The 27,822-nt window shown below is 34.5% G+C and overlaps 1 protein-coding gene across 1 annotated transcript; it reads right to left on the bottom strand.

Moving 5' to 3' along the window:
- Nucleotides 1-298: 298 nt before the first annotated feature.
- On the bottom strand, nt 299-26,409 carry LOC123667878 (DAZ-associated protein 2-like). Its single transcript, XM_045601712.1, has 6 exons — nt 26,264-26,409; nt 18,805-18,897; nt 16,392-16,522; nt 15,779-15,919; nt 11,969-12,087; nt 299-792 (listed from the first exon to the last, which is right to left on the bottom strand). The coding sequence occupies exons 1-6, from the start codon at nt 26,277-26,279 to the stop codon at nt 783-785; spliced, it is 510 nt and encodes a 169-aa protein (XP_045457668.1). The 5' UTR covers nt 26,280-26,409; the 3' UTR covers nt 299-782.
- Nucleotides 26,410-27,822: the final 1,413 nt, after the last annotated feature.

The raw sequence follows: 27,822 nt of genomic DNA, 5'->3' as shown, positions 1-27,822 counted from the left end.
GTCTCGGCCCGAAATTAATGTTCACCACTTGATTTTACGATTAAATGAATTTATGAAATCGATTTTACATTTAAATGTAAAATAATTTCATTTAAAGACTATATATTGTGCCGCGGCTATTTCAAAAACAATATAAGATACACATTTATGAAAAAAACACTTAATATATAAAAGAGTATTTAATGATGTATATGAAAAATAAACATTCTCATTTTTAAATATAAATGAATACCGTCACATGAATGGAATGTCTGCAATTATCACTGGTTTTATATGAAATAAAACGAAATGGAATAACTTTGACGTGGGCAAGATATTTTTTTCGTTTATTACTTTTCAAAGGCACGATATAATAGAGAGCTTTATATAAACAAGTGGCGAACATTATATTTAACACATCACAGTCAATAATAACCGGCTAAGCTGATATCCACCGACGAAACACTATTAACGCCTTCATTTATTAATTCATATATCATAGTTACACACATTCATATAATGTTGAGACATACATACTTCATTTAAATAATAAAAAAAAACATTCGTTTATTTCTAAAATCGTTACAGAAACGATTAAACTATATGTATAATGATTTATTTAATTTGATAGTTTATATCATTTCACTGCGATTTTTTAGGGAATTGTTATTTATTGTTTTGAAAGTCGGATATAGACGATAATTGCTTGTTACATGTTATAACTTGTTCTTATATGAAGACGATGTTAGGGGTTGTGTACGTCGGTCAATGTTATCAAGGCCGCTAGAGCGACGCGGCCACAGTTAACGCCACCTGGAAAACAAAAAGTTATTGATTTTGAATATAATTTATTTAAGCAGTTTTACTTACATAGATAATAATGACGTCAATGTATTTATGTGTTTTTTCATTCGTGTTAATAGTGAATATATATAATGTGTATGATCGTTGTAGCGCAATACCTTTAAGTTTATAGTTAATTTTAGACGACCTGACCCAGGATTACAATAACACAATCCCTTGTCCAGCACTTAGAAACGCCGAAGCGCTGGCGAGCAGCTAGGAAAACTTTATGACGATTTTTTGTCACGAACTCAGAGACTGTGACGTCAGAGCCTATAAAACTAGTCTTAGTTGATCAAACCTGGTTTCTTAACGAGAGATCTTTAAATTTAATTAAAATCGCCCGAGGTTTTTGTTAGGACGACCTAATCTGTGACAGTGAGTAAAGGGGACTGGTGTTATCTGCGCGAGTCCAAGCAATTCACCCAGAAATTTAACTACATGACTGATAGTTTGTCCAACTCGGGGACTCCGTGTAGCAGTAGGATCTTCCTTCGTGATCTCATCTCAGATTCGTCCTGCAGTTTGGACAGGAACTCTACCTGGCGTTGAAGACTATCAAGAGCAGTCAAGACAAAGGCAGGGAACGAATGTAATTGTTCACCGATATCAATAATTGAAGTAGCAGCCTGTGCACTGACTTTTAAATCCTGCTGGAAGTCGTTTAACCGTGTATTAAAAACCTGTGCAAGTTCATCTAAGGTGTGCTTGACTGTCTCCATTGTAGTACAAGTTTTGTTGGGTCTCGAGGAAGTTAAGTAGCTTATTTTTGTGTTTGTAATATTGTAATAAATAGCTGACTAGTAGTTAAATATCACAGAGACATAAATTTATTATTAAGATTACTAATTGTATAATTTTAAAAACATTAAAAGCAGAGCTAAATTTTATGACTTTTAACTTAGCGCCTACCCTCAAACTCGACGGTTTACTATTTTTTTGTTTTTGAAGATAGGCATTTCTTTGTAGTAGTCAATTTTGAAACAGCTAATATTGACTAATATTTAATAATATGCACAACCTCGATATAACAAATCAGAGGGGAACAAGAAAATATTCGTTATACCAAGTAATTCGTTGAACTGAGGTTTGTTATGTTGAAGTTAGGTTGGTCTAAAATTCGTTATAAAGAGGTAAAAAATTAGGTTTATTTACATAACATTATGTACTCATCTTGTTATAGCGAACAGCTTCTACTAATAAATGATAACACATTTTTATCAAATTATTGCATGTATTTTCTATTTAAAACAATTAATTGGGTAGCTATTTTTTTTCTCTTACATTAATAATCAAATTTAAATGCAGTAAATCCGTAAAAGAAAAAAAAAATGAATGACGTTTCGCTTTTCTGCGACCGATAAGGAACACATTTAACGTTACTGAGTTATTTTAACTGAAATCTTTAACAATAGTGACGAGCAGAAGTGTTTACATTTCTTTCCATCAACAATGATTGTTTTACGAACAAAAGCTTGTCGAAACATGTCGCGACATGAATCACATACTATGAGATCAAGTCATACATTGGTGGGAACTTTATATAAAAGTTTTGGGTTGACAAAATTCTTTAATTAGAGGTATTTATACTTTTTCTTGATCGTTGAAAATTCGTTATAAAGAGGTTGTTCGCAAAAATGTTCGTAATGTAAAGGTATATTTTATATTGCCTCTTATGGAAAATTCAAGGGGATTACGAAACGAACGATGCTATATCGAGGAAGTCGTTATATTGAAGTATGTTATATTGAGGTACGTTATACTGAGGTACGTTATATATTAAGGTTGCACTGTATATTCTTTTTAATGAAAAACTACTTTTTTTATTATAATTCAATTTACAATTCATATTAATTAAAATATTTTTAATTTGATAGTACTCCAAAAACAGTTTTTTTTAATGAACTAGAAAACTGTTTAATACACTTATTTGAAATTTGAATGCTGCGTAAAAAATTTGGCTGATAGTAGACGGGATTGCGTTCCGTTTTTTTTTTTTTAAATATAAGTTTTAACATCCATGGGCTCTAAGTGCTACTGATTTTTTTATTTAAATTTAAATTTTCAAAACGTTGAGGCGTATTATTTTCAACACTCTGCGTTCCGTTTTAAATAGTAACCAGTATACTCGTCACACTGTAGTGGTCGCAGTGCATATCGGAACGTACCCTAAGTTGACATCAGGGCTGCCAGATGTACGATTTTAATCGTACTCATACGATTTTTTTGCATTTTTACTCATGTAGGATCGCTAGACCAAGATCGTACGCAAAATGTACTATTTTTATATTCCTATTACCTGGAAGCATTTCATAATATTAAAGAAACGTCATTCACCGGCAAGCATGAATTTCTATAAATTCCCTTACTTGAATGAACCTACATCTTTTACTTGAATGAAGACTCTTTGAAAAATCATATAAAGGCTGTATTTGTTTGCTTTCTAATGAAACTTATAATTTATCTTGTGGTAATAATTGCTACTTGAAAAAAATAACACATTTTGAAATAAAAAACAATTTGAAAATTATAACACTGACTCTTAAGCCAACAAATTCTTTTGTTAAAGACAATGACAACAGAAAATTTTGTATGAGTGTAACAAATAGTTTTATTGCATTTATTTTCTAAAACTAAGCGGTTTTTGATAATTTATAATAAAAAATTAGTACTTAGTCTTAAAAGGCTGTACTGTACTGTAGGCTTTTTATTTCAAAATTGCCCTGACATACGATTTTTTTTTTTTTTTTGTAGCTGGCATACGATAGCACTTTTTTGCACCTGGCAGCCCTGGTTCACATCTATTGGCAGCGCAATTTTGATTTCGTCATTTTATAGTTGTCACTCGATCGTATTGAACGTACGTTTTGTGTATACTAAAAGAACTAAAAGCCACAAAGAACTGAACTGTGTATAGTAAAGCCACAAAGAACTGAACTGTGTATAGTAAACGTGGATTTACTGTAAATGTTATGATATATTAACTGTGTGTTAATTCAAGTCCGTGTAAAAAGTTGCGACTTCAAAATGACCACTACAACAGTTCCAAATCAGACAAAAAACACGAACGCTACGCTAGCGAAGCCGCAAAAAAAGTATGGGCAGATAGTACTAACGCTACACAGTTGTCTATTGCCTGAATCAGCGTTCAAGGAGACTCCATCACAGGCTGATGGCATGGATGTAGAAACTGAGACAGACCTCCGTATACTCGGCTGCGAAATGATACAAACGGCAGGTATATTGTTAAGACTACCACAAGTGGCCATGGCTGCTGGTCAAATGTACTTACAAAGATTTTATTACTCGAAATCTTTCGTCAGATACCCTATAGAGGCCACAGCTATGGCTAGCATTTACTTAGCGTCCAAGGTTGAAGAGAAACCTTGCCAGATTCGTGATGTGATCAACGTGTTCCACCATATAAAGCAAGTGAGAGCACAGAAGACTATATCCCCATTAGTACTCGATCAAAACTATATTGAACTGAAAAATCAGGTTATTAGGGCTGAACGGCGTATCCTTAAAGAATTAGGATTCAGTGTCCACGTTAAACACGCACACAAGCTTATTTTAGTATATCTACAGGTATTAAAGTATGAAAAGAATAAACGGTTAACGCAAATGGCCTGGAATTACATGAACGATGCTCTACGGACTGATGTGTTCATGAGGTTCCCACCCGAGACAATAGCTTGTGCCTGTATATATTTAACAGCTCGGAAAATTAGACTGCCACTACCAAACAATCCGAGCTGGTATCTTTTATTCAAAGTCACAGAAGAAGACATTCGAGCGGTATGTGTAAAGATTTTACAACTTTACAAACGACCAAAGGTCAATTCAGAAGAATTAGACAGAAAGGTTGATGCACTGAAGAAGATATACCAAGCAAACATGCACATGCAGGCGCAAAAGGAATGCGAGGCAAAAATAGAGGAGAAAAAAGCAGAATCTCTCGCTGTGTCCACATCGAGAATCTCAAAGCGAGATACAAATAAAGATGACTCTCCTAAAACACCACCGCTGCCTTCAAAACACCATAGCAGTTACAAGAAGAGAGAGAGATCTCGGTCCCCATATGACAGGAGGAGAGATTACTCAAATAAGCGTCATAAATCTAGGCCAAGGGATAGAGAAGTTGATAGGTCTAGAGAAGTTGATAGGTCTAGAGAAAGACGTTGGTATGATAAAAGGAGTCGTGTCTCGTCAAGAAAATATGATGATTATGATCGTTCTAAAGCAAGAGATAGGTACAACAAGCGTAAACACTACTGAATTTTAATTTTAAGATTTAATATTAAGATTTTGAATTGTGATTATTAATCTGTAATATTTGTATATAATATAGGATTTTTTTAAAATGTAAAATCTGTTTTTTTATTTATCTCCTCTTTCTATAATTTAATTTTAAGAACTTTAAGTTCATTAGTGAACTACAATAATAACTTTTTTATATTTTATATGAAGAAACACATACAAAATTTTCTTTTAAATAAAAATACAAGAAAAATAAAATTTAATCATACCACAGTAAGTTACAGTTAAGTAACATTATAAAGTAAATTTTAGTAGTTAATTTTGTAATAAATAAATTAATATAATCTATATGAATACATTAATCTGTTCTTAAGGTTGGCAATATAATGATAGTGGTTTAGGGCACTCATACATTAACTTAAAGCTGTGTGAGACTATTAATTATATAAAAATAGTCTCACACTTAGCGGGAATCAAAATAAGTATTGATCAAAAAAGACCATTGCTAACTGCCAATAGGCTTGTTAAATAATTTGACTTAGCAAGATTCTTCTTTTATTATTTACTAGCTGACCCAGCGAACTTCGTATCGCCTAACACAAACTTTATCGTATGGTATTAAAGTTCAAATTGACTTTTAAGTATTATCACAAATCTTTTGTATGGGAGTATAGAAAAGTGTTGTTTTTAGACTTTTTCAGGAAATTTAATTTTTTTTTTTTTAGAATTTTTCTCTCCGTAAGAACCATCCTCGTACTTCAAGGAATATTTAAGAAAAAGAATTAGCGAAATCGGTCCAACCGCTCTCGAGTTTTGCGCTTAGCAACACATTCAGCGATTCATTTTTATATTATAGATTTGTCTTAATCACAATATCTCTGAGAAGCAATCCCGTAAACTATTAAATTGTTTACTACTCAGCCTGACTTTAACCCGACTGTTATGGTTCTACCTCGCCAACTACCAAATGGATGACTCTTACATTTTTTTTTTTTTTTTTTGAAATTTCTGATTGTTTTTTCTTATTTTGTTTTTTATTTATAAGAACAATAAGTTCTTCCTTCCAATTATCACACGCATGAAGTTAAAATAAGTTTTAGGTTTAATGTTGAATTAAAACTTTAGTCTTTCTTAAGTTTGGGTGTGACCAAAAGGAAATAAGGTTTAATTTATACATACATATATATATATACAGGGTTACAGGAAAAGTCGACCTAGATCCGTTAAGGGCGTGTAGTACACACCATTTCTGAATGATTTCTCTATGGAACCCCCCATCCTAAACTTAACCGTTTTCGAGATATTCGAGTTTTAATTTTTTTTATGAAAATGCTCAATTTTTCGGCTATTGAATTGAATATTTTGAATTTTTTTGACTCTTATGATTATTTTTTTGGTTTTTTACATGAAGAATGAGATGCTTAATGACCTCAATGACTAAAATTACACGTAAGTTAACTAAATAGGTCGTTGTAGACGATCGAAACTTAAGAAAATAAGTACAAATTATATAAAAATATTTTTCTTTTCTGGATATCTCAAAAAATTATCATAGCACTTGCTCTGCAGATGTGCTTAAAAACATCTACATTTTATCAGCTATCCAACGAGGTATAACAACCTAGGGTTGTATTTAAACTCATAGAAAAAAACATAGTTGAAAAGGTTCAGGTAGTAGGTCTAACGGGTCCCTCGGCTATTGTCTTTCAAGTTAATACGGTGCGTGTGAGCGAGACAACTTAAGATTTATGCAGGTGAGAGTGAGAAAAATAATGTGCAAAAACAAGATCTGAATGGTGAAACTTATGAAAATTTCTTAAGAGGTGACTTAGGTGACCTACTAGATGATCCCCCATTACAAGAAAGAAGAAAGAATGAGAAAATGTGTGCGAAATAGAGGTGGACACGTAGAACATGAACTTCAAAAACATTAGGTGAATAAATGTTATTTTGAACTGATTTATTGTTTCATTTAGCTTACTACAATCACCGACGATCTGTAATGATGATGATGCTGAACTTAAGTCAAATTAATTAGATTAAATAAGCGCTATTTATTCTGACTGCCATGTAGCCTTAGAAACTAAGTTTCACCTTTGAGGTTAATAAATACCCTAGAGTGTTATACCTCGTTGGATAGCTGATAAAATGTAGATGTTTTTAAGCACATCTGCAGAGTAAGTGCCATAATAATTTTTTGAGATATCCAGAAAAGAAAAATATTTTTTTATAATTTGTACTTATTTTCTTAAGTTTCGATCGTCTACAACGACCTATTTAGTTAACTTACGTGTAATTTTAGTCATTGAGGTCATTAAGCATCTCATTCTTCATTAAAAAAACCAAAAAACAAAAATAATAAGAGTAAAAAAAATTCAAAATATTCAATTCACTAGCCGAAAAATTGGGCATTTTCATAAAAAAAAATAATAAAACTCGAATATCTCGAAAACGGTTAAGTTTAGGATGGGGGGTTCCATAGAGAAATCATTCAGAAATGGTGTGTACTACACGCCCTTAACGGATCTAGGTCGACTTTTATCTATATATATATATATATATATATAACTTATTTATTATAATTCAATTTACAATTCATATTAATTAAAATATTTTTAATTTGATAGTACTCCAAAAACAGTTTTTTTAATGAACTAGAAAACTGTTTAATACACTTATTTGAAATTTGAATGCTGCGTAAAAAATGTGGCTGATAGTAGACGGGATTGCGTTCCGTTTTTGTTTTAAATATAAGTTTTAACATCTATCTTAAGTGCCCATGCCTTTTTTATTTAAATTTTAACTTTCAAAACGTTAAGGCGTATTATTTTCAACACTCTGCGTTCCGTTTTAAATAGTAACCAGTATACTCGTCACACTGTAGTGGTCGCAGTGCATATCGGAACGTACCCTAAGTTGACATCAGGGCTGCCAGATGTACGATTTTAATCGTACTCATACGATTTTTTTGCATTTTTACATTGCATTTATTTTCTAAAACTAAGCGGTTTTTGATAATTTGTAATAAAAAATTAGTACTTAGTCTTAAAAGACTGTTTGATCTTTTTATTTCAAAATTGCCTTGACATACGATTTTTTTTTGTAGTTGGCATACGATCGCACTTTTTTGCACCTGGCAGCCCTGGTTCACATCTATTTAGTCAGCGCCATTTTGATTTCGTCATTTCATAGTTGTCTCTCGATCGCATTGAACGTACGTTTTGTGTATACTGTAACTGTGAATAGTAAACGAGAATTTACTGTAAAAGTATTTGGAAATGTGTTATTTATTTGCATTAAGTGATAAATAACAACAGTATAGCATCATACAGTGTTAAAAGTGAGACATTAATTCAAGTTTCGTGTGAAAAGTTGAGACTTCAAAATGACCACTACAACAGTTCCAAATCAGATAAAAACCACGAACGCTACGCTAGCGAAGCCGCAAAAAAAGTATGGGCAGATAGTACTAACGCTACACAGTTGTCTATTGCCTGAATCAGCGTTGAAGGAGACTCCATCACAGGCTGATGGCATGGACGTAGAAACTGAGACAGACCTCCGTATACTCGGCTGCGAAATGATACAAACGGCAGGTATATTGTTAAGACTACCACAAGTGGCCATGGCTGCTGGTCAAATGTACTTACAAAGATTTTATTACTCGAAATCTTTCGTCAGATACCCTATAGAGGCCACAGCTATGGCTAGCATTTACTTAGCGTCCAAGGTTGAAGAGAAACCTTGCCAGATTCGTGATGTGATCAACGTGTTCCACCATATAAAGCAAGTGAGAGCACAGAAGATTATATCCCCATTAGTACTCGATCAAAACTATATTGAACTGAAAAATCAGGTTATTAGGGCTGAACGGCGTATCCTTAAAGAATTAGGATTCAGTGTCCACGTTAAACACGCACACAAGCTTATTTTAGTATATCTACAGGTATTAAAGTATGAAAAGAATAAACGGTTAACGCAAATGGCCTGGAATTACATGAACGATGCTCTACGGACTGATGTGTTCATGAGGTTCCCACCCGAGACAATAGCTTGTGCCTGTATATATTTAACAGCTCGGAAAATTAGACTGCCACTACCAAACAATCCGAGCTGGTATCTTTTATTCAAAGTCACAGAAGAAGACATTCGAGCGGTATGTGTAAAGATTTTACAACTTTACAAACGACCAAAGGTCAATTCAAAAGAATTAGACAGTAAAGTTGATGCATTGAAGAAGATATACCAAGCAAACATGCACATGCAGGCGCAAAAGGAATGCGAGGCAAAAATAGAGCAGAAAAAAGCCGAATCTCTCTCTGTGTCCACATCGAGAATCTCAAAGCGAGATACAAATAAAGATGAATCTCCTAAAACACCACCGCTGCCTTCAAAACACCATAGCAGTTACAAGAAGAGAGAGAGATCTCGGTCCCCATATGACAGGAGGAGAGATTACTCAAATAAGCGTCATAAATCTAGGCCAAGGGATAGAGAAGTTGATAGGTCTAGAGAAGTTGATAGGTCTAGAGAAAGACGTTGGTATGATAAAAGGAGTCGTGTCTCGTCAAGGAAATATGATGATTATGATCGTTCTAAAGCAAGAGATAGGTACAACAAGCGTAAACACTACTGAATTTTAATTTTAAGATTTAATATTAAGATTTTGAATTGTGATTATTAATCTGTAATATTTGTATATAATATAGGATTTTTTTTAAATGTAAAATCTGTTTTTTTATTTATCTCCTCTTTCTATAATTTAATTTTAAGAACTTTAAGTTCATTAGTGAACTATGATAATAACTTTTTTAACACATTATACAAAATTTTCTTTTAAATAAAAATACAAGAAAAATAAAATTTAATCATACCACAGTAAGTTACAGTTAAGTAACATTATAAAGTAAATTTTAGTAGTTAATTTTGTAATAAATAAATTAATATAATCTATATGAATACATTAATCTGTTCTTAAGGTTGGCAATATAATGATAGTGGTTTAGGGCACTCATACATTAACTTAAAGCTGTGTGAGACTATTAATTATATAAAAATAGTCTCACACTTAGCGGGAATCAAAATAAGTATTGATCAAAAAAGACCATTGCTAACTGCCAATAGGCTTGTTAAATAATTTAACTAAGCAAGATTCTTCTTTTATTACTTATTTCATTTGTCTTAATCACAATATCTCTGAGAAGCAATCCCGTAAACTATTAAATTGTTTACTACTCAGCCTGACTTTAACCCGACTGTTATGGTTCTACCTCGCCAACTATCAAATGGATGACGCTTACATTTTTTTTAAATTTCTGATTGTTTTTTCTTATTTTGTTTTTTATTTATAAGAACAATAAGTTCTTCCTTGCCAACTATCACACGCATGAGGTTCAAATAAGTTTTAGGTTTAATGATTTAGTCTTTCTAAGTTTGGGTATGACCAAAAGGAAATGAGGTTTAATTTACTATTAGGTCGGCAAACGAGCGTACGGCTCACCTAGTGGTATGCGATTACCGTAGCTTATAGACGCCTGCAAGACCAGAAGCATCGCAAGCGCGTTGCCGACCCAATCCCCAATCCCCCAGGAGCTCTGGTCACCTTACTCACCAACAGGAACAGAACACTGCTTGAAAACAGTATTATTTTTAACTGAGGTAGGGCACAGCAGGAATTTCCTGCTCAAAATATGGAGCAGCCCGACTGGGGTAGTACCTCGACCTTACAGAAGATCACAGCAAAATAATACGGTTTTCATGCAGTATTGTGTTCCTGTTGGTGAGTAAGGTGACCAGAGCTCCTGGGGGGATTGGGGATTGGGTCGGTAACGCGCTTGCGATGCTTCTGGTGTTGCAGGCGTCTATAAGCTACGGTAATCGCTTACCATCAGGTGAGCCGTACGCTTGTTTGCCGACCTAGTGACATAAAAAAAAAAAAAAAAAAAAATATTTAGCTGTGGTCTTCTGTAAGGTCGAGGTACTACCCCAGTCGGGCTACCTCATATTTCGAGCAGGAAATTTTCTGCTGTGCCCTACCTCAGTTAAAATTTTATGTGTGAATATATGTATGTTTCCGTGGAAGACAGTGTGTGTCATTGTGGGTTTGTATTCGTGAGTACTGCATATTATTGTGTGTGCGTACGCGTGTGCACTCGTGTCATTGTGTGTAATTAAAAACGCGTGCATATCTGAACGTCTATTTAAGTTGATACTCGTCTGTGTGCATGTGACTAAAACACAAGTTATATATTATTTTCAATAGAGTAACTGCGGAGTTTCTTGCCGACCCTTTTTTAGAGAAATCTACATTCCGAATCGGTGGTAGGCTTCACTTTTAAAAATAACAATCACTTAATAATTTAATTTCTAAAATGACGTTTCGAAGGTGCTTTTGACACCTACTTGAATAAAGTTATTTTTGATTTTGACGTGTTAGCGTGTACGCGTACACACAGCACTAGGTGTGTGTTACAAATATTGTTTTGAATATTTATTAAATTTATACTTGTTACAAATATTGTTTTGAATATTTATTAAATTTATACTATTGCAACACTTTTTAAAATATATGAGTATTATTTTGTGGGTAGAAATGAAAAAAAAAAAATATATATGTGGACTGGGGAGGGTAATATGTGATTAGGAGGCAAGACGAATGTGAAATGAGTAGTGAGAAAGATTATTTTCTGTTAAAAGAGAAATATATATTGTATTGGATTTAAGCATATGAAAATATTTAGAGAATAAATACAAAAGTGATGATTGATACGTGAGTATTATTTGGAAAGCCCTCAGTCGCTAACATGTGTGTGTGTGTACGCGTGTTGTCAGTGAAGATACGCGTGTTTAGTGCGCGAGTTGTGTGCGTGTGTGCGCGTGTACTCACAGCACTTGGTGCGGCTGTATGGCGGCGAGGTGGGCGGGCGAGGGCGGCACGCCGGGCGGCGCGGGCGGCAGCAGGGTCTGCGCGAGACCCTCGAACCGACCGCCCGCTTCAAACCCGTTCTAAGTCGAACAACTTGTTCATCAGTTAAATCTTCATGATCTTTACTTTAAATAATTGTGTTTGCTCGCAAACGAAAAAAAAAACCGACTCCAATTACATCGTATATATATATCATCGCATATACGTAACAACGCATTATCAAAGATTACTCAAAAAGTAGTTGTTAGATCTCAAATAAATTTAAATGGGACCAATTGGCACACCACCTTTCGATTAAAACAAAATTTGTCGAAATCGGTCTACCCGGTCAAAAGTTCTGATGTAACATCACACTTCAGCCTATCGCAGTCCACTGCTGGACATGCCTCCCCAAGTTCGCGCCACACATCCCGGTCTTCCGCAATCCTCATCCAGCCTACACCGGCAATCTTACGTAGATCGTCGGTCCAACGGGCCGGAGGACGTCCCACACTGCGTTTGCCAAGACGCGGTCTCCACTCTAGGACCCGTCTACTCCAACGGCCATCGGTCCTGCGACACAGATGACCAGCCCACTGCCACTTCAACTTGCTAATTCTGTGGGCTATGTCGGTTACTTTCGTTCTCTCGCGGATAGTCTCATTTCTAATCCTGTCTTTGAGAGAGACCCCAAGCATAGCCCGTTCCATTGCACGTTGAGCGACTTTAAACTTGTGGACCAGTCCCTTGGTCAGTGTCCACGTCTCGGCTCCGTATGTTAACACAGGCAGGACGCATTGCTCGAAAACTTTTGTCTTCAAGCATTGCGGAATCTTCGAAGTGAAGACTCGACGGAGTCTGCCAAACGCCGCCCAGCCCAACCGAATCCTCCTATCGGCCTCCTTCTCGAAGTTGTTGCGGCCTAGTTGGATAGTATGGCCTAGGTAAATATAATCCTGAACAACTTCGAGAAGGGTACCATCGACCGATACCGGTATCGGTATGACTTGGTTGTTAAACATAACTTTCGTCTTATCCAAGTTCATACAGAGACCGACACGTCGGGAGGACTCGTTTAGGCCGGCCAGCATTTGGCCTAACTCATCCAGCGTCTCCGCAAAGATGACAATATCGTCGGCGAAACGAAGGTGAGAGATGAATTCACCGTTGACGTTGATGCCCCGTTCCCCCCAATCCAAGGTCTTAAAAACATCCTCTAGCGCAGTGGTAAACAGTTTCGGTGATATTACATCCCCCTGTCTTACCCCGCGCCGGAGGGAAATAGGTCTTGTTCTTTGGTCATTGACATGAACGGTCATCGTCGCCGCATCGTACATAGATTTTAGTACCTCGATATATCGCCAGTCGATATGACATCTCTGCAGAGAGTCCAGGACAGCCCAGGTCTCGACGGAGTCGAAGGCTTTCTCGTAGTCCACAAATGCCATACACAGCGGTTGATTATATTCTTCCGTCTTTTGGATAATCTGCCGAACAGTATGGATGTGGTCCACGGTGCTGTAGCCATTTCGAAACCCAGCCTGCTCTGGTGGTTGGAATTCGTCGAGTCTTCTGGCGAGACGATTCGTAACAACCCTCGAAAACAGCTTATAGACGTGGCTCAGAAGTGAGATCGGTCTGTAATTCTTTAACAGAGACTTATCGCCTCTCTTAAAGAACAGCACCACCACACTCCTGGACCACGCCTCCGGCGTGGTACCTCGGTGGATGACGGCGTTAAATAGTCTTGCCAAGGCTTTCAGGACAGGTCGCCCTGCGGCTTTAAGGAGTTCAGTGGTAACTCCGTCATCCCCCGGGGCCCTTCCGTTTTTAAGCTGCCCGAGCGCTGCACCAATCTCATCCTCTTCGAAGTCCGGGATACACTCCGAATAATGGCGCAACAATGGTGCCCGTGGGTCTTCGGTGTCCCAAGTCGCAGGCTTGCGTGCGCTCGACGAGTACAGCTGTCCATAAAAATTCTCAACCTCTTCTCGGACCTGAGGGCGAGAGCAGACGGTTCTGCCATCTGCTGTTTTAAGCTTCGCAAGAAGGCTTCTCCCCAATGGTCTTTGGAAAACTTTGGACCCCCTATTCTGCTCAATCAGAGTAGCAACCTCTCTCGTATTTGAGCAGCGGAGGTCTCGGCGAATAATTTTCCGTACCCTCTTGGAAAGAGCCCTCTGTTCTGGCGAAGCAGCCGGCAACTCGCGCCTCTGCCGCATCAGATCCAAGGCTTCGGGAGAAAGTTTGGACTGCTTCGTTGGCTTTGTTGGTGGAAAGTGCCTGCGACCCAGTGTACACACCGTCTTCACCACGTTGTCGGTTATCTCGTCCACGTCGCTAGTAGTTTCCAGCGAATCGAATCGGTTTTGGAGTTCCAACTGAAACTGCTCGGAGCCACATAGTATTTGGGGCAGCGTAGGTCGGAGAGTAGATTTCATCAAGCGGGTCCGCTCCTTTCGGAGACATATATTCAGAGTGCCCCGTACTAGCCGGTGGTCGCTGCCGGTGTTAAACCTGTTAACCACTGAGACATCTCTGAATATATGCCTTTTATCCGCTATGATGAAATCTATCTCGTTCCTCGTCACAGTATCGGGGCTTTGCCATGTCCACCTCCTTTGGGGCTTCTTCTCAAAAAATGAGTTCATCAAGAAGAGCCCCTCCGATTCGAGGAAGTTGACAAGCGTCTGCCCCCTGTGATTCCTGTGCCCCAATCCGTGTGGTCCGATGCTCGATCCGTCGCGGCCTTGTACTCCCACTTTAGCGTTGAAGTCTCCCATAACAACGCTGTAGAAGGTCGAAGTAGTGCCATGTATGGCCCTTGTAATATCTTCATACAAGGCTTCGACTTCATCGTCAGAGTGTGCCGAGGTCGGCGCATATACCTGTATCACTTTCAGGGAGTACCTGTCGGTGAGCTTAAGTACAAGGTACGCTACCCGGGTCGACACACTACTGACTTCCACAACGTTGTTAGTGAGAGTCTTGTGAACCAGAAAACCGACGCCACCTTGGGAAAGCCCATCACCTTCACGGAAGTAGAACAAGTGCCCGGAGTCCAGGATCATCGTGTCCTCTCCCTCTCTTCGGACTTCAGACAACCCCAGTATGCTCCACTTAATGTGACTAAGTTCTACCTCAAGTTCGGTGAGGTGATGGTCCAACCGTAGCGTGCGTCCATTATACGTAGCCAGGAATATTTTTCTATGGCAGCCTCCCGTACCCCGGTGATTCTTAGCACCCTCTACCCCACCGTTACCACGGCCGCTGATTACCACGGCCGCTGATGTAACATACTGATGTAACATACATAAAAAAAAAAAAAAAAAAAAAAAATACAGTCGAATTGAGAACCTCCTCCTTTTTTGGAAGTCGGTTAAAAAGGAGGAGGTTCTCAATTCGACTGTATTATGCTTTTTTACCGGCAGTACCGATTTTTATTTTTTTTTTTTAATTCAAAAGCTGGTACTTGCCTTCTATTTATAACTTGTCAGATGCAGATTAAAGTCGGTTTTCTTTTTTATTAAAAACAAGCAAATATGATCATCTACATCAAACATTTAGATGTCGATAAAGTATAAAATAGATATTACAATAGTAACGGTTTAGGATTCAAAAAATAAAGTGGCATAAAAATTCATTTTATTGGAGGTGAAAACATCACATTGAAAATACTCACACAAACATTTGATTTAACATTTCAATCAAAACCCCGTAAAAAGCTATTATGACAAATCATGTACTTTTATAGTCACAACGTACGAAATATAACTTTCCCTAAGGACTTACCGGGATCATGATAGTGGGGCGCAGGGGCTGTATGGAGGGCTGCACGGCGGTAGGATAATACGGGTAGTACTGCACAGGGTAGCCGATATACCCCGGATAGCCGGCCGCCGCTGCGTACATTGCCGCTGCTGGGCTGTACATCTATGGAAAATGAGGGTAGATTGGAGAGTGTTTTGTTTTAGGCACACAGATTAAAATCAAACATCGATTTATTTTAAATTATTTCAACTTCGAATAAAAACATATTTAACAAAAAACGATAACCTAATTAAGGTTAATTTTCTTATGATACTACGGGCAGCCTATACAGTCCGTATAGGCTGTAATGATGATTCTTATGATTACATATTTAAGCTTTACTAAAAACATCATATCTCTTCTACTATGTACAATTTCCTTCGTCTTCGGTTCGACAAAGTCAGCCCTGCGGTCTACAACCCGCCTGCCCAGCGTGGTGACTATGGGCAACACACATGAGTTCACGCTATTTTTGGCGTGAACTTGTGGAGGCCTATCTCCAGTAGTGGACTGCGAAAGGCTGCTGTGGTGGTGTGGTGGATACGTTGAACCCTTATATCCCTCAAATATTTTACAAATCTGGAAAGTAACTCACAGGCAACTGCTGACTAAGCGCCGGTATAGCTTGATGGTGTTGCAACTGGTCGTAGGGGGGTGGAGCGTACACTCCACCAGCCCCCGCTCCAGCGCCCCCAAATGCTACTCCATAAGGCGAGCCGCCTGCCACTGGAAATGTTAGGTTAGGGGTGTTAGGGTAAAATTTTAATTTGTTTTTCACCGTGCCTTTGAGAACACGTAAGGCTGTTTGTCTATGCTGCTACATAGACACTTGATGGCGATCGTTACTGTAACATAGTAAAAATATGTTTATGTTGTATGTTTTTTATAAATAATAAAAAAGTATATATTTATATAGCCTTCTTTCGGTTTGCTGTAATGGATAAATTTTTAATTTTGAGTGGCAACACTGCCAGGTTGAAGGATTTTCGCTTCGACCATGGTTGGGAATGGCGAGGGAAAGATTTCACGTTTTCGTGTTTTTTTGGCCAGGTTCGCCTGTATTATAAAATTATGTCTCTGAAGTAGAAGAATATTTTTTTTTTATCTCAACAATAATGGTGAGTAATTTCGATATTTTGGTGGGACCTTTTCCTTTGTGGTTTTTGATAGCTTGTAGGTGTCATAATAACTCGTAATTTACTTTTGTTACAGCTTCCTTTGTTTTGTTTATTATGAAATAGATTTTTATCTGATTTCGGAGATTGTGGGAACGAGAGATTTCACACATGCAATCTACTCTGGTAAGATTTCAAACCATTTCTTTTTAAATTTGCATCGGTTCGATTCCGCCATTTTGACAACGTGTTTTCTTTGTTTCAGGGTTTATTACTTTTTTGTGTGTTTTATTTTTTCTATGTAACTAATGAATAAATTTATTACTTTAAAAGAAAATACACTTGGGTTACCATGATGTAGGAAAAGAAAATTTAAATTAAAAATTATAACTTGAAATTAAAATGGAACTTGAATGAGTCACAAACTAGGACAAAAAAAATTAAAAAAAAAGAAGATTATATTTCGATTTCTTTCTGTCATTTTCGTTAAACTTCAATCATCGAGGCCTGGATGTTTGAATTTGGAATTTAAATAACACCAGTGGGATCTTTTCAATATTTTGAAAGCTGAGTCTACCGTGGATCACCAGGGCAATGAAACACCTGTCCGTATTAAAGTAAAATCCTTTGGGCTGGAGATCCTGCTCTTCGAAACTTCCTGTTGAAATCCTAACACCCAGTTGATGTCCACAGCAAATTGACAATTGAGGTCATTGGTAATGAATTAATGAAGAAGAGGTACAGATTTTATCACTATTTAGTTTTATCCATACTTATGTTTGCAAGGTTATTTGATTTCTGGTGGTATACTCGTTAAGCTCATTATACTCATCATGTATTTTTTTAAATGTAGTAAAAATGTTAAAGAACCTTCTCTCTACGACTGAGCAACCTTAGTATTTGTTTAGACTGTAATTTCTGAAGTGATGGTTTTTGGGGTTAGCTAGGGTTATTTATTATATATTTTTTATTTGAGGGTAAGTGTGATATTTGGAATTAAACTACCTTATTGTTGAACTACTAGTTGGTTTATTATTTAATTTTTTTTTCTTCCAACCTGCTTCAAAATTTGTATTTGGTCCTAACCCTAAAGATTTATTACTACTATTTTTCTTTGTCAACGGCACATTGTATTTCGAATAGCCGGGCAACTTTTTCCGTCAATGTGTCGGGTGGCATTACTCATGAAATGGGAAACGTACCCCGGCCGCAGTGGAACAGCCTAATAATTGTGTTCCTAATCTCTTTCATGGGAATAAGAGAATTTTATCAAACAAAGAAAAATATTATAGCTATTTTATACTCACCACAACAGTTCTCCACGATTAGTCAATCTGTATTTCTTATAAAAGTATTAACGCAACTCTTGCAATGATATATGTGGCATATATGCGGCTATATGTGGTAGCGTGTTATTAGCTTTTTTTTTATTCATATTCTGTATTAGTTATAGTTATAATAAGCTGTAAGCTATCCAAATAAAATAAAATAATTTTTTTTTTATTTTTTTTATGTCACTAGATCGGCAAACAAGCGTACGGCTCACCTGATGGTAAGCGATTACCGTAGCTTATAGACACCTGCAACACCAGAAGCATCGCAAGCGCGTTGCCGACCCAATCCCCCCAGGAGCTCTGGTCACCTTACTCACCAACAGGAACACAATACTTCTTGAAAACAGTATTATTTAGCTATGATCTTCTGTAAGGTCGAGGTACTACCCCAGTCGGGCTGCTCCATATTTTGAGCAGGAAATTCCTGCTGTGCCCTACTTCAGTTATATAATCTCAACTTATCTCCAAGTTGATGCATTTTGAGAAAAATTTGAATTATTTTCTGGTCATAATTAATTTCCTATAATATTATAACAGCAATTTTGAGCTTATCTCCTACCTCCATACTGAGGCGCGGCCTGATGGGGAGGCGCGGGTAAGAACGGCCCTTGAGGCGGCTGAGGTTGCGGGTAGGCGCCAAGGGGGGGTGTCACTGCAACAACTTAGGTCATGAGATAGGTGTAACACGACAAACGGCCCGACAGACGAACACTGACAGACAATACCTTTGATAGATGCACGTGATCAAAACTATCAGACCTGTTTAATTATATCTTCAAAAAATTTCAAATTTTATTTTTTATTAAAAACCTTTTTTTAACAAGGTCTGATAATTTCATTTTCGGCTGTAGCAACACTGATTAAAATTGCATGTTGGATTATTACAAAATGTTGCCATGTATTAAGTGCTATTAATAACTAAATAATGGTTTCGTTAATTTTAAAATTACTCATGACGAGTAATCTTAAATTTTATAATTAAAATTAGCAATAATTACAAATAATTGACATCAACTTTATTTATTTATGACGATTATTTAGTCTTTAGCATCTATTAAAGATATTGATTTGGAGTATTTAACGATAACGACGATAGAATGTTTATTTTTTTACTTGTCAGTGCAGTGTCATTACGAGCTGTACTGCGCTTTCGCGCGCCGCAACCCAAGCCCGAGCATTCACGCGTGACGCAGTGTGGCCACGCTTTATTGAATGTTGCCAATGGAAAAAAATTTTTTTTATAAAAGCAACATTCGCGTCGCCAAGCATAGATAATACATATCACACTAAACCGTATAATCTATGCACACTAGCGCCAGTGTTAACGACAAGCGATACCCATACAACGCGTTACATAACAACGGGAAATTCTACCCAAAAAAAAATTTTTTTTTTCGGAAGAATCTCTTGACGTGGCAGTTTTGATTCAGTTACCGAATAACTGAATCAAATACCATTTGGTAGGTTATACACGATTCAACACGATGTGCGAGTGCTGAAATACCTACCAAATTATATTTACATTGCATTCCTTTCACTGGTCACACTTACGTTAAGTTTGATGTATACGAAAAAAAATAAAATAATTTTTGTGCAAGTAGCAAGTGTGACCATTTAATAAAAACATCTTAATTAACAAATCAATCATCACACGATAATGAATCTTATTAAAAGGACATTAGTTTTATATTTATAACATAACTAGTGTAGTATCTTTGTATTCCATTTATAGACAGGTTTAAATTTTACGTTTTTGGGGTAGTTTTAATTCATCCGTACCTTCTCCTTTTCAAAAAATAAAAAATACTATACCCAAAAATAAAACCATTCATATTTTAATTAAGCATAATTCTTTTTTCGATTTTAATTATGAAACAAAGAATCGAAAAATTTTTCAAGACACAGGTAGTAAGTTAGAAAAAAAATGATCATGTTATTAAAAAAAAAAAAAAAAAAAAACGGGAGTCCTCCCGTTACCATGGTTGCTGTAAACTACCCGAAATATCGGGCACGTTAAAAACTTACTAATCCGCAATAAAATCCGAAAAAGTTTCATTATAATGAATGAAATTTGCATAAACATTAGAAAACAATTTATCACGTTGTCTGTAGATGGAAACCAAGATAACGCATCCAAGCTCATAAATATGGAAAATCCTTATCAACATATAAACAAATTCAAGAACAGGCAAAGAAGTTCCATAAAGTGGAGCCTGAATACAAAAGTTCGCGTAACGATGTTTCATTGGAAGCCGAATAGATGAATATAAATTATTTGGTTTAGTGAAAAAAATATAAAAGCAATCATTGCACGAACTTTCATATTACGAAATATAGCCACCAAAGATGGCGTCCATGAAATCATGGACGTATTTAACATTCTCGAAAAAAAAAAACATAACTATTTAAATCTAACTAAAAACATTGTGTACCAAGATTTTATGTAACTGTAATAGCATTTTATGACACCTTTTTTTATATATTTTGCTGTTTTTCTCTATAAAGCGTATGCAAAGAAGCGTTCAATATTTTAAATTTTAAGAAAAAAAATCTATGATGAGTGCGTTGAAGGTCAGACAGACATGCATGGGACACTAATCTATAAAACATTCCGATGAAACATGCACATGAACTACAACTTAACGTAATAACTACTCATAACGCGTACAAATAAAAATAAAAAGTCTCAAGATTTGCAAACAAAAAAACCTCAAATGCCGGAAAAATCTAGCTGCATTAACAGCAAAATCTTACAAAAAAAAAAAAAAAAAACGAAATTACCACAAAAAATCCTGGTTACCATATTAATTTACATTTAATACCATTTACTTATTCCACTACGTGTTAATGTCAAAATACCCTCCTGTATTATAATAAAAATTAACTATTAATAAGGATCTGCTGTTACATTTTTATAAATAATATAACATCATTTCCGTTTATATTTTTGCTAAATAGGAAAAAAATTATATAAAAGATTTAACTGGATCCCTGTAAAAAATCTCCGATTCGTTAACAAATGTTATTTGAATAAAAAAAAGGGTAAGGGGTGGTTACTCTTTTCCAACGAAAAAAATTTTATACACGCAACACACATACTTCCTTGTCCTTCAAAAAGCTCATATTCGCATGCACCTGACATGGTCTTCGACCAGACACAATGCAACGAGTGAAGATAAGTTATTTTTTTTTAACATTTTTCCGTTTTTTTTCTATTTTTATTTTTTTATCTTCAATCGTACCCTTAGCCTAATCACACTCGCGCTAGTCATTCATGTTAACATTTTCAAACTCGATAGCTTATTTTTTACCTTTTTAATCAAATTTCTATTAATAAATAAATAAAAAATAAAACAGCTGTAAAAGGATTAAAAAGGTGATTAAATTTTAAGTTTTGGATTGCATATCGCTCGTCAAGCAATGTGCAGACCAGGGTTAAACCTAGCTTATTCGTGTAGACATATAAGTTAAGTCGCGAAACGAAAAACTAATTTTTCGTATCACTATAGCCATCACCTTACCTTATATCCACAAAAAAAAAAAAAAATCATTTATGTGATTAACTAAAAGTTTTTTTTTTTTTGTGAATATACGCCATAAATCAGTTTTTTTTTGGTTTTCAGTTATCAAAATTTAAAGAAAAAAAAAACTCATTTATTAAATTAACTTGTTAGTGAAAACACTCATCTTAAGAACAGACATAACTTTTTACTAAAAAAAATAAATAAATCAGTTATATCTGTTAACAAAATAGGAATCTATAATAAGTGATAGTTTACGATCCCATATAAAAATGAAAAATGGCGTGAAAAAAGTGGGAAAAATCTTTTTCTTACACCATTTTACAACAGTTATGTCTAAAATGTTAGCGTTAAGAAGTCTAAAAACAAAAAAAAAAACAATTGGAATTAAGGCAGGCCCAACAACATTTCAACGTCAAAATGGGGCTATTAACACTGGGGCATAATAAAAAAAATATATTGAAATATTATGCCCCATTGCTGGTGCAATAAAAACTAGCAAAAAAAATATGCAATAATAGCAATCCAGTCTAAATACACTTCACGAGAAAATTCCCAATCAAAAAGGACTGCTATTATTGGAAAGAAAAATTAGTGTAAAAAAAAGTAAACAGGTAAAAAAATAAGCAAAAAAAAAACCAATGTTTATTGAAAAAGGAAAAATAGGAGTAGAAAACATCAATTTAAATTTATAAAGAGAAACTTCTGCGTCTCTCGTCCTTCAGACTCGAGAATCAGAATTTTGCGCCTTAAGACAAATTTTTTTACCATATTTAATGTGTTAACTATGTAGTGTACGGTGCGATCACATCTTTACTTCATCGTGAACGGACTACGCATCGAGAAGGACCGTTTTTAATTACTATACAAATATTTTCAAGCCAAAAACATCTACTGTACAGCCAACCACTTAAATTCATAACATTAAGTCAGCCCTTCCAAATGCATACAAAAAAATTTAAACTTAAATATTATTATTGAAAGATTTAATCGCTGCCTGCACTAATTTCTAATGATTCGATTGCTATATTTGAAGATAAAATTGGGACTGATATTGTGGAAAATATACCAAAGTTTTACACATTATTTACATACATTTGTAGAATAAGCTTGATATCAATATTAAGATATCCCTGTCCAGATATTTATATATACGTTAGCCTTTTTTGCCAATTACTGTGGTTTGTTAAAAAACTTTAAGAAAAGATAACATTTATTATTGTAAACACAGAATTCATTACCAATGAATCACTACACAAACTGGTTTCCGTCTCGGGTCAAGTCATAAAAAGTTAAACTTAGCGTCAACATTTCAAAATAAAATGCACGTCTTTATGTAAAACATTTTATTTATACATATTACTGCCAATTTAGCTTTATTTATTTGACAAGGTATACGTAACAACAAAAAACGTAATGGGAGTCTTTGTATTAAAAGTTATTTTTGTTTTGTTTTGAAGAGATGAATTCTCGTTCCTACTGCTCAAAATTGATTGAGAATTAACCTTACCAGTTTAAGTTTTTTTTTGAAGTAAATTATTAATCTGTGATCGAATATTTTAAATAAACCTTCACAATACAACATTTTTATGAATTGTTATTTAACTTTACTAGCTAATATTCTCTAAAAATAAAACATTTATCAAAAATTTATAGATACACACATTTTTGACCTAGTTACATAAAATTGTAACAACACAGAATGCAGAAAAGATTATTTAATTTCGTATAACTGCTTACAACAATTTGTTTTTTTTTTTTTTTATAAAGAAATTAAATAATTGTGTTTGCTCGCAAACGAAAAAAAAACCGACTTCAATTACATCAACGAGTAATACAACGTAGATCGACGAAAAAATAGTCAAGCAACTACGCGTTATCAAAGATTACTCAAAAAGTAGTAATCAGATCTCGATAAAATTTATATGTGACCACATGATAAAGATCAGCTTTCGATTAAATTAAAAATTATCAAAATCGGTACACCCAGTAAAAAGTTATTACGGATTTTCGAGAGTTTCCCTCGATTTCTCTGGGATTCCATCATCAGATCCTGGTTTCCTTATCACGGTACTAAACTAGGGATATCCCCTTTCCAACAAAAAAAGAATTATCAAAATCGGTACATCCAGTAGAAAGTTATGCGGTATAATACAACGTAGGTCGACGAAAAAAGCGTCAAGTAAAAACGCATTATTAGATATAACTCGAAAAGTAGTTGTTAGATCTCAAATAAATTTAAATGGGACCAATTGGCACACACCACCTTTCGATTAAAACAAAATTTGTCGAAATCGGTCTACCCGGTCAAAAGTTCTGATGTAACATACATAAAAAAAAAAAAAAAAAAAAAAAAAAAAAAAAAAAATACAGTCGAATTGAGAACCTCCTCCTTTTTTGGAAGTCGGTTAAAAAATATATATACTTTTTGCTTTTACTTTTTGTTTTATTTATATCTGTAAACATATTATTGCAATTGAGATATTCACAGCACATCATGTATATTTTACTAAACTAGTGATCGCCCAGTGATCAAAATTCTACCACAACTAATTTAAATTACAAGTTTGAACATTATTAAGGTTCTGTTGTCAAAGACTATACTTCTATAATAATAAACAAAAGAGTATTTATGCATGTGTTGTCAAATACAAGGTAGTGCCTCATGTTCTTTTTTTTATTGATTTAATATATTTTTATGCATAATTTTAAAAAAATACTAGCATTCTGCACTCCTACTCGATATAAATTATAAGTGTGCGAAATTTCATACTCCTCCGTGCGCACAATTTTCGTAAGGGATACAAAGTTTTTGATCCACATATTATTTAAAAAAAATATTGACAAGCTTCCTAATTTGTGTTATCACTCTGATAGCTATGCTAACTATATTTTGTAGACTTAGTATATGACTTTCGAATAATTTTTTAATGGAGGTGTTTTATTATCAAGTATCAAAAGGTTTATATGAAATGTTATTTGTGTCTTAAAACCTAACAAATATCAACATAAGTATTTTATTGTTGCTTACAAATATTGGAAGCCACAACAGGTTCACATTAAATTAATTAGTTATCGTGTCATTGTAATTGACTCACTTATTTACGCAGTTTACCAATTATGTAAATAAATTTACGAGATTAGAAATGAGTGTATAGTACACCTTTGCTATCAACTATATATGTAACTTTCTGTATATTCTGTTGTTAAGTGCAATAAAGTAAATAAACATATAGCAGTCGAACCATCGAGAGGGTTACATCGTAATCAATACACATACGATCGTCCACACTCCGTTACGCACATATCATAATGTATCTCTCTATGTTTCAAAAAAAGAAAAAGAAAGAAAAATTCTATGTAATGTCATTACATGATGGGCAATAGTTGACTGCCACGCGGGGTCTGCGGTGGCGGGCCCACGGCTCCTGTAGATGGGGGACGGAGGGAGAAAGGCAGGGAGTGGGTAACGCATCATTATAATCATTATAGTTATTTAGTGCTTGGCCGTGACGGTAAGCCATCGTCTAAGCACCTTAAACCTGTTTATTTGTTATAACTTTTTTATAATTCCTATACTGATAATTTAAGGCTTAAAATCAATGAATAGATAGACATATGTAATGGCATCAAGGTTGCATATTAATGCTATTGTTTTTGTTTTGTATCTTGGGAACGGAAATATCTTGAATACGTAATTTTTTTTCCAGTATAACAAAGTAATATATTTTTAGTGATATTCGCTTTATTTAAAAAAAAAAAATATATTAAATGATTATTAAGATATTAAAAAAATTATATATTTATTACAATTATCATGTTAAAAGAAATGTATAAATTTGTTTATAAATTATTACTATATATTTTATATCGTAAATAATTAATTATTTATAGATAAAACAGAAATTTATGATTATAAAAGTAATATTAGTGAATTTCTATGATATATCGCAATTTTATTAATATTAAAATAAAATGTAGGTATTTCGAAAATAAAAGCAGAACTAGAAAAAATTATGACGAAATCCATCAATTAATAAACCAAATAATAGCACTTCATACTGGTGGACTAAGACATAACTGGAGCACTCGAATGTACCCGTACTTTCATTGAATATAGGTACATAAAACTTTTCATGAAGTGAGAAAAACTAAATCAATTACTGGTTGCTGATGAGTTGTGACAATAAAATACGCATAACGAAATAAATTTAAATGATAAGAAGACCAATCTTAGGAGATCCCGCCTCCGTCAGATTGATCGTCAACCATCTTGGATTTACGATTATCGATCCACAAAAAATAAGTTAAAACGTAATTTCTAATGTCTCAATAGATATTGATTACGCATTTTTTTGCAACGAAAATTCTTTAAACCGTTTACATATTCCTTTAAATTGCTAAAACTGCAATTCAAGGCGAAATGACGTTACATATGTCAACATTCTATGTAATAGAAAAGAACAAAGAAAAATAATAATTAAAGCGCATAAATACCTTTCTTGTCTGCCATTATAATAACTATATCGTATTTGCTATTACAATTTTAACACTACAGTTATGTCGTTGCTAAAATATTAGGAATTTCGCGACAAATTACAAGAACGTACTCGCAGATCAATCGCTCCTTCGATTCTTGCAACGACACTAGTGATATCATACGAAAATATAGAAAAAGTGTTTACACTTTACCGGTTATTGATTAACGAAAATTGTTAAAAATTAAATAAGATTCGTTAAAAAAAACTAAAACCATTATAACATATTATAGAAAATGATTTAATAGATTTACAATATTTACTGAAAATATTTTTTTACGGTACGTTCTATACAAAAACTTAATCAGATCTTGCAAGTGGTTCCCAAACCTGTTTATCGGATCAATGGACTATCAAAGAGCTAAATTTAAGATGCGACTTTTTACAAAACAAAATAGAAATACATAATCTATAAATGACGATCATATGATGATTTACTACTATATTATTTCTATATTTATGTTCATCGGATGTACTGCGCCGCTTTACATACGGTAGGTAATTAATTATATTTTTACAAGTATGGAGGTTTTCCCGAACTACGACGATTAATTTGTATCTGATGCATAAATTAAGCTAGAAATAATAAAAAAATTTCCATAGAATTCTGTAAATTAAGAAAAAAATCGAATTATACCTGAACTTGTATTGTACTTTAAAGCCTTTTATATCATCATCATAAAATAGCTTAGTTTGATTTAAGTGCGCCATTAGATGATCATGATTTGACATGGGGCCAGTATATTATCGGCCAGGTGAGATGTTCTGGACTTTGAAAGTGATTGTGTTCTTATTCCGTTACGATAGAATAAAATTTGGCACCGTGTACATTTGAGTTGTCAAGTAATAAAAATATTCTTTAAACACAAATAACGCTTGCCAGGTAAGATAAATAATAATAATATAATAAGTAATAGGTTGTATGATTATTTATAAATATTAGGTTATTTTATCCGCTATCTAATACATTAAAGAAAGCTATTTGAAAAACATTATTGGGAAATTCTAAACATTTTTTTAATATCATATCAAAAATCGACCGTTCCAGCTGGGATCGAACCTGCATCTCCGACTGACCGTGTCTTAATTGGCCATTAAACCAATTTTTTGAAAATTCCTCACTAGTTTGGTGATACTAAAGTCAATACGAGATATTCTACTAATATTTCAAATATAAGTTAAAAGTAGTTATATGATTTTCAAAGGTTTTTTTTTATTAAGGTTTTAATTTAATGAAAATTATTACTGATTTAATTCCCGGTTTTGTCCCTATTAATACAGCAATTCAACTTTACTAATTTCGAGTTAGATCAACTGCATATCGATTAAGTATGGGAAAATCTATGTAAGTGATACCGAGTTAGACACCTAGTCTAATCCAGTTCATTTTTTGAAGACCGCGAAAATTCATTTGACTATTTGTGGCAAAAAAAAAAAATCTCTTCAAAGATCATAAGGGGTTCTATGAAATCACTTCAGAGAAACTTTGTTAGTATCAATTTACAATTGTTACTTTAA

This window comes from Melitaea cinxia, chromosome 29 (assembly GCF_905220565.1).
Source record: "Melitaea cinxia chromosome 29, ilMelCinx1.1, whole genome shotgun sequence".
In the NCBI taxonomy this organism is placed as follows: Eukaryota; Metazoa; Arthropoda; class Insecta; order Lepidoptera; family Nymphalidae; genus Melitaea; species Melitaea cinxia.
This window is presented reverse-complemented; position numbering and strand designations above follow the sequence as displayed.

Coding starts and splice junctions, on each gene's coding strand:
- LOC123667878 (XM_045601712.1), bottom strand. Junction 16,523..18,804: donor GGCCGCGCCTCAGTATGGAG/GTAGGAGATAAG, acceptor TAACATTTCCAG/TGGCAGGCGGCTCGCCTTAT. Junction 12,088..15,778: donor GCCCCACTATCATGATCCCG/GTAAGTCCTTAG, acceptor TGTTCGACTTAG/AACGGGTTTGAAGCGGGCGG.